We start from the raw sequence: 8,404 nt of genomic DNA, 5'->3' as shown, positions 1-8,404 counted from the left end.
TTAGATTTACATAAAAGTTGCCAGGAAGGAGATACAAAAGCCCCTGCATACCCTTCACCCAGACCCTAGAGGTTCACAGTTTCCCGTGTTCAGCTTCTCTTCTGCGTGTGCTTAGTCAGTCGCGTCCGACCCTTTGCGACCCCATGGACTGCAGCCCTCCAGGGGTTCAGTCCGCCTCTGTTCGTGGGGTTCTCCAGACAAGGACACTAGGGCGGATGCCAGGCCCTCCTCCAGGGGTCTTTCCGACCCAGGGATTAAGCCACGCCTCTTGATGTCTCCTGCATTGGCATGCGGATTCTTCACCACTGGTGCCACCTGTTAAATACAGGCTATTTGTTTTGTAAACTGAGAGTGACTTTCAGACCTGATGCCCCTAAGCCTCCCCCGCCCCGCCCCCAAAGTCCAGCGCGCGTCTCCACCCGGCAGGACATCCTCAGGCAGCAGCGCCGCGCGGTGGTCAGGAATCAGGAGCGGACCCTCCTGGGCCCTGCCGCCTGGCCCGCATGTCCACTCTCGGCCCTGCCTGCTGGTCTTACTGCTCCTTCTGGCCTCAGGTCCGGGACAAGAAGCTCCTCAACGACCTGAACGGGGCGGTGGAGGACGCCAAGACGGCACGGCTGTTCAACATCACGAGCTCCGCGCTGGCCGCCTCCTGCATCATCCTGGTCTTCATCTTCCTGCGGTACCCACTCACCGACTACTGAGGCCCGGCGGGTGCGCTGGCGGGACACGTGGCCCTGAGACACGGCTGGGGCAGAGCCTGGCGTCCACCCTGGGCACTCCCCCCTAAGCTGTGAGCCAGGCAGAGGGGCTGTCGGAAGCTTTATCTGTCAAGGGGGCAGCGAGCTTCGTGCCGGCCCGGCCTCCCTGCCTCCTGGCCCCCCACCCATTTCTGGGGGCCCCTGCGTTTCTTCCTGCGCTGCTGCACCCTGGCTTTGAGTGGCTGCCGCCCCTCCCTGCCTGTGCCCCAACCCGGGCTCCCGGGGCCCCTCAGACCTGACACCCCGCAAGAAGGGCTCGAATGGGAGCTTCCCAGGGTGGGGCGGGGGCCTGCCAGCATCTGGGGGCTCACTCCCCCCTCGACCCCACCTCCTCCAAGCTGTGACCCTGCTCCGAGCTCTTGTATCTGTGAACCTCCAATAAAATACCCGCCCAGCTGTGGCCCGGTCTCCTGGCCGCCCCCACCCCCGCCCCCAGGCAGGTGGGATTCGGAGGCTTCGGGAACCCCATTCAGGCACTGCCTGGGGGTCCCGAGTGCCACACCCAGCTGACTTTTCCAGAGTGCGTCTGCCCTGTAATCCCGGGGGTCTTCCGCCCACTCTGCAGGATGGGACTGAGGGGGCTTTTGGTGGCTGCCTCCTTGGAGAGGAGGGAAGGGGGCGGGCACACTGCCTGCCTGGCGGAGTTAGAGCTGGCGAAGCCCACCAGCAGGAGGGAGCATGGGCCAGTGACTGCCCGGGAACCGCATGTGAGGCCTCCAGGCGGGCCTGGTGCACGCAGGGCTCTGAGGTGGCGCTGAGGGCCAGCTTGGCTGGATGGAGGCTGTTGCCGGAAGTGGGCACTTGGGAGTGTGGGTGGTGGGCTGAGAGGGGGGCACTGGGAGGGTCTCGGGAGCGAGGGGAGAGTTTGGGGACCAGCTGGAGGCGGGTGAGGGGAGCCAGGAAAGGTGCCCGCGTCTCCAGCACAGATGGTGGGGCGGCGTCAAGACTGGGAGACTGAGGGAGGGGACGGTTTGGGACGAGCCCCCCAGGGACAGGGCAGTGACCCCGGCACTTACAGACGACCCCGGGGGCGGGGGGGACAGCTCCTTAAGGGGCCTAAAGCCCCCGGGACTCAGGGCCTTGAAGGAGGAAGAAGCCAGGAAGGCGTGGGGTGCTGGGAGGGGCGCCGTGGGGGAGGGGTGGGCGGTGGGCCTGGGGAGAGGGCTGAGAGGGGACGCGCAGGGGGCCGGGTCTGGCGCCCGGGGGCAGGAGGGACACAGACAGGGGCGGGGCGGGCAGCGCGTCCCTCTCCTGGGCCGGCCACACTAGGAGGCGCGTGGGTGCGGCCCGGGAGCGGGGCTTCCCCTCGGGCCTCGCTCGGAGAAGGGACCCCTCCGTGGTGTCTGCTGGGGAAGTGGGTCATCGGGACGGCCGCTGGTCTCCGGGAAGGTGTGCGCCCGGCCGGCTTTGGTGGTTGATGGTCCAGGGGTACCAGCCGTGGCTCAGCTGTGCCCCGCTCCCCAGGGGTGGGAGCGGGAGACCAGGCGGTGGGCCAGGAAGGGCGTCCAGGCGGTGCGCGTTGGAGTGGGACGCGGCTGGTGTTCGATTGGGAGGAGGCAGCGGCCCGGAGGCTAGAATCCCACGGGTCCTCGTTCAGGGGGGACGGCAGTCAGGGTGGGGGCGGCGCTCACGGGAATAGCGGTTCTGAGTGCTGTGACCCCTCGGCCTGGAGAAGCGCTTCCCAGGTGGGAGTATGAAGGACCTGGGTGTTGACTGCACCCCCAGGACACGGCTCAGGGCTCGAAGTGGAGACCAGGCCTGGGTCTGGAAGCTTCAGGCCAAGGGGGTGAGGCCTGGGGGGACGGAGGCAGAGATGGGGTCTAGCCGTGAAGGAGAACAGGAGCCCTGGGGGGCAGGGAAGCGGAGGGGATGCAGGGGCATGGAGGTGCCGACCCCGGACCCTGGGGGGTGCGGAAGGGGCGGGCTGGAAGGGAGCGGCCAGCCTTCAGGAGGTCTCCATGGTGGGCTGGAGCCAGGGCTGCGGTTGGCGGTGGGGCTGGCAGACACAGCGTCTGGACGCCTGGCCGGCCCTGAAGGTCAGTTACAGGCCTCTCAACACTTCCAGGGCCAGGCCCAGGAGGGCGCCCACCGCAGCCCAGGGGTCCCAGGAGGAGTTACGCTGGGGGTGCAGCCGTGGGAGAGAGGCCCTGCCCCTGCTCACTTGGCTCATGCGGGACGCGGGCACCGCGGGTCACAGGTCAGCCTGGACTCACCCCGGTGCCCCAGCGCTCTGTCCTGCCCAGTGGGGGTGGGGAAACTGCAGGGGAAGTGCTTCCTTGGCTCCCCGTCCTCACGCCTTGGGTGCCGATGGCTGACTGCCCACCGGGGACAGGTCCCGGGAGGAGGGCATCGTGTTCAGGCCACCGCGGCCAGCTTCTCCCTGGGCCGTGCCCGCCCAGGGCAGGCCTCGGGCTTCTGTCGCCCCACAGCCAGCAGAGGCGCCCTCGGCTCCCAGGAGCTCGTGTCCAGTCCTGGGCAGAAGGGAGCAGGCAGGCAGCCCAGAGGTGCCAGCCTCGCCCCTCGAGCTCAGGGCAGGGTGGAGCCCAGGCAGGGACCACGCGGGCTGGGCAGACCCCCACCCCCGCAGGCAGCGGGCTCCGCCTCCGTCTCTGGCTTCCAGGTCTGTGCCTTTGCTCTTCCTGAGGGCTGGGTTCTTCCTCGACCTTCCGCGCACCCCCGCCACCCCGTCCCCCTGTACTACCCCTTCCCCGTCTGTTTGATTTCCGCAGTGCCTGGCACAGATGAGCCGTTTGCAGTAAGCACTCAATAATTACATATGAACGAATTGCCCTGGCTCACTCTTCCTGTCCCTCCTGGATGCGGCCCCCAGACTCCTCCAGCTTTGGGGGCATCAGGCGACTTTCCCCCCCCCCTTATACTGCCCTGGGCAGCCTGGCCACTGCCCTCACGACCCCCCAGCCTGCAGTCTCCTGTTTGAAAGGATCAGAACCAAGTAGCCGAATGGGGAGCGGATCTGGTGGGCGAGTCTGGCTGTGCGTGCATTTGCATGTGTGCGCACCTGCCTGCAGGCGCCTGTGTGTTGGGATGGAGGTGTCCCAAGGCCAGGCTTGGCCTCTCTCGCTGTGACCACAGCCCCTCAGAGTCATGCAGGGCTCCCACCCACTTCCAAACCCACTGTCCACTCCAGCTTGGCTCTCCCAACATCGGAAACCCACAGAATATTCTTCCTGAATTGCGGGCTCTCAGCTCCCCACAGGGGTGCAGTTCCTGTTGTCGCCCAAGAACTCCCCCTCCTATAGAATAGAGACCAGTTCAGACGGGGTGACCGGGGGGAGGCAAGTCCCAAACCGCGGCAAACCCCAGGCTCATGAGACTCACTCCTCTGCACCTGACCTGAGGACTGGAGGACAGAGGGGTCAGGTATGGGGGCTCTTCTGAGCCACACCCCTACCTCTCAATTCTACCTGCTGGGGCTGGGACCCCAAAGGGGAGTCTCGGGAGTGGTTTCCAGGACAGAAAGACGTCATCTGGGAAGACAGCCAGAGGGGCTAGGAGAAAAGAAGATGGAATCAACTAGGCCACAAATTCAAGACCATCAGAGCCCAAACACTGGTAGGTCTCACACATCACAGGAGAGGTGGTAAGTCAATAAAAGAGGAGGTGAAAAAATATATGTATATAAATAAAATAGGAAGTGAAAAAGGAAAAGTTATAACCGACACCGCAGAAATACAAAAGATCACAAGAGACCGCTATGAGGAGCTCTGTTCCGATAAAATGGATGACCAAGAGGAAACGGCCGAGTTCTTAGAAAGGTGTGATCTCGGGGCTGAACCAGGAGGAAAGAGAAAATATGAACGGCCAGTTACAAGTGCCGAAAGCAATCCGTGTTTAAAAACTGCCAACAGCGCTGGTGTCCAGCAGCCAGGACTCTGCTCCCAGTGCAGGTTCTACTCCCGGTCAGGGAACTAGGCCCCACACGCCACAGTGAGGGTGGAGGGTCTCTCATGCCACAGCTAAGACCCAGCACAGCCAAATTATACATATATATATGCCCCCAAACCAGAAAGTCCAGGACCAGAAGGAAATGGCCACCCACTCCAGTATTCTTGTCTGCAAAATCCCGTGGACAGAGGAGCCTGGTGGGCTGCAGCCCGTGGGGTCGCAGAGTCTGACACGACTGAGCGGCTGGGCACACAGACAGCTTCACAGGCAAACTCTTTCAAACGCTTAGAGACGAGGCAACACCCATCCTTCTGGGCTACTCCACAAACTTGCAAAGGAAGTAGCTCTGCCGAGCTTATTCTGTGAGGCCACTGTCACCCTGATACCAAAGTCAGACAGAGAGGCCGCACACGGAAGAGAGAAAGCACAGGCCAGTGTCACTCACGAACAGACACACAACAAAACAGAGGCAAACGATCCTCAGAAACACAAGCAGACAGAAGTAAACAACACGTTAAAAGGATCACACTCCTGGATCAAGCAGGATTCACCGCAAGGATGCCAGGATCTTCCAGTATCTTCAGATCAGTCAATGCGCTGCACCACACTGGGCCTCCCTGGTAGGTCAGCTGGTAAAGACTCCACCTGCAATGCAGGAAACCCTGGTTCGATTTCTGGGTCAGAAACATCCGCTGGAGAAGGGATAGGCTACCCACTGCGGTATTCTTGCCTGGAGAATTCCCAAGGATTCTCAAATCAATCGATGTGATATACCACATTAACAAAATGAAGAAAAAAATCATATGTGGGAGGGGGGGTTCAAGATGGGGAACACATGTACACCCGGGGCAGATTCATGTCAATGTATGGCAAAACCAATACAATAATGTAAAGTAATTAGCCTCCAATTAAATAAATTTTATTTTATTTTATTTTTTTGGTTCTTATTTGCTATCACACGCACCAGGGTAAACTTGTGAAGATTTACACAGAGCAAGCAATTAGTAATGTCTGGTTTTCCCATGTTTGTCATAGATTAACAGATTTAATGTATGCCATTACAGCCCGATTTTCCCTCTCTCACAGGGGCCTATCCCACTGCAGCTATTTTCCCGTGCATTCATCACTGCCCTGCTTTCTCTGGTCCCTGTGACTCTCTCTCCTTTTTCTTTGCATCTTTCTAGAGAGGTCTTAGTGTCTAGTATTAGCTTGAATGCTTGAACATATAAAAAAAATCCAATATAAAAGTGAAAATTAAATAAATTTTAAAAAATAAAAATAATGCACTGCCAAAAAAAAAATCATATGATCACCTCAGTAGATGCAGGAAAGGCTTTTGACAAAATTCAATGTCTATTTATGATTTTAAAAAACCTCTCCACAGAGTGAATATAGAGGGATCATAGCTCAACATAATAAAGGTTGGGCATATGGCACCCCACCCCAGTACTCTTGCCTGGAAAATCCCATGGGCGGAGGAGCCTGGTGGGCTGCAGTCCACGGGGTCGCTAAGAGTCGGACACGACTGAGCGACTTCACTTTCACTTTTCCCTTTCATGCCTTGGAGAAGGAAATGGCAACCCACTCCAGTGTTCTTGCCTGGAGAATCCCAGGGACAGCGGAGCCTGGTGGGCTGCGTCTATGGGGTCGCAGAGAGTTGGACACGACTGAAGTGACTTAGCAGCAGCAGCAGCAAGACAAGACCACAGCTAGCGTCATATCTGTGGTGAAAAAGCTGAAAACTTTCCCTTAAGATCAGGAACAAGACAAGTATTCCTGTTCTTACCACTTTTACTCAACATAGCACTGAAAGTCTAGACATACACAACAGTTAGACAAGGAAAAGAAAGAAAAAGAGCCCAAACTGAAAAGGAAGACGTAAAGCTGTCACTGTCTGCAGACGACATGATGCTATACACATGCATCCTAAAGATGCTTCCGGAACACTGCTAGAGTTCATCAATGAATTCAGCAAATTTGCAGGATTAAAAATTAATACACAGAAATCTTCTATTCTATACTAACAATGAAAGATCAGGAAAAGAAATTAAGGAAACAATCCAGTTTACTATAGCATCAAAAAGAATAAAATACCTAAGAGTAGACATACCTAAGAAGGTGAAAGATTTGTACTCAGAAAACTTTAAGACACTGAAGACAGATGTTGAAGATGGTATAAATAGATGGAAAAATATATCATGTTCATAAATTGCAAGTTTTAATACTGTTAATATGACCATACTACCCAAGGCAATCATGGGGTCGCAGAGAGTCGGACACGACTGAGCAACTGAACTGAACTGAACTGAACCCAAGGCAATCAATAGATACAGTGCTGCTGCTGCTGCTGCTAAGTCGCTTCAATCGTGTCTGACTCTGTGAGACCCCATAGACGGAAGCCCACCAGACTCCCCCGTCCCTGGGATTCTCCAGGCAAGAACACTGGAGTGGGTTGCCATTTCCTTCTCCAAGATGCAGTGCAATCCCTAGCAAAATGTTAATGGCATTTCCCACAGAACTAGGGCAAATAATTTTAAAATTTGTATGGAAACACAAAAGCACTGAATAAGCAAAGCAATCTTGAGATCGAGGAACAGAGCCGGAGGAATCATGGTCCCTGACTTCAAACCAAACTTCAAAGCTGCGGCCATCGAGACGGTGTGACACTGGCACAAAACCAGGAATACGGGTCGGTGGGACAGAGTGTAGAGCCCCGACACAAACCCACTCACAGAGCCAGTTAACACGGCAGAGGAGGCGAGAGTGTGCAATGGAGAAAAAACAAGTCTCTTCAATAAGTGGTGCTGGGAAAACCGGACAGCTACACGTAAAAGAATAAATTTAGAACATTTTTTCACACCATATACAAAAATAAATTCAAAAAGGACTAAAGACCTAAATGGAAGGCCAGAAGTCATAAAACATCTACAAGAAAACACAAGCAGAACACTCTGACATAAATTGTAGCAATATTTTTGGGGTGCTGTCTTCTCAGGCAAGAGAATCAAAAGCAAAAATAAACAAATGGGACCTAATTAAACTTAAGGGCTTTTGCAGAAGAAAGGAAACCATTGACAAAACAACAACAAAAAATGACCTACGCACTGGGAAGAAAAAATTTACAAATGATGTGATTGACAAGGGATTAATATCCAAAAATATACAAATAGCCAATACAATTCAATATCAAAAAACTCCCAAATAATCCAATCAAAAGATGGGCAGAAGACTTGAATAGAAATCTTCTGTCCCAAAGAAGACATACAGGTGGCCAGCAGGCACGAAAAGATACTCAGCACTGTTAATCATTAAAGAGAAAGGCAAATGGAAACCGCAGTGAGACATCACGTCACCCCTGTCAGAATGGCCATTGTCAAAAGCCTACAAGCAACAAGGTTGATGAGGCCGTGGAGAAAAGGGAACCCTTGCACTCTGTTAGTGGGAATGCAAATCGGTGCAGCCACCGTGGGAAACAGTGTGGGGTTATACCTAAGGGAGTTTTACTCAGCCATAATAAAGAATAAAATCCTGCCATTTGTGACAATACGGATGGACCTCAAGGGCGTCATGCTAAGTGAAATAAGTCAGACAGAGAAAGACAAATACTGTATGAGCTCACTTCTATGTGAAATCTGGAACAAGTGAGCAAGCATAGCAAAAGAGAAAGAACCAGGGTCGCAGGGAGTAAACTCGCGGCTGCCAGCTGAGGGCGCGGAGGAAAGAGAGGGTAGAGCTCA

General features: G+C 55.3%; 1 protein-coding gene across 1 annotated transcript in view; it reads left to right on the top strand.

Annotated features, from left to right (window-relative positions):
• The window catches only part of IFITM10 (interferon induced transmembrane protein 10), a 14,386-nt gene extending 12,963 nt beyond the window's left edge, over nt 1–1,423 (top strand). Inside the window, exon 2 of the mRNA XM_055414866.2 lies at nt 555–1,423. Within this exon, the coding sequence (XP_055270841.2) occupies nt 555–704 (150 nt within the window). The 3' untranslated portion in view covers nt 705–1,423. The remainder of the gene's footprint in view (nt 1–554) is intronic.
• Nucleotides 1,424–8,404: the final 6,981 nt, after the last annotated feature.

This window comes from Moschus berezovskii, chromosome 25 (genome assembly GCF_049115385.1).
Source record: "Moschus berezovskii isolate FMDL1 chromosome 25, NW_MosBer_1.0, whole genome shotgun sequence".
Taxonomy (NCBI): domain Eukaryota; kingdom Metazoa; phylum Chordata; class Mammalia; order Artiodactyla; family Moschidae; genus Moschus; species Moschus berezovskii.
This window is presented reverse-complemented; position numbering and strand designations above follow the sequence as displayed.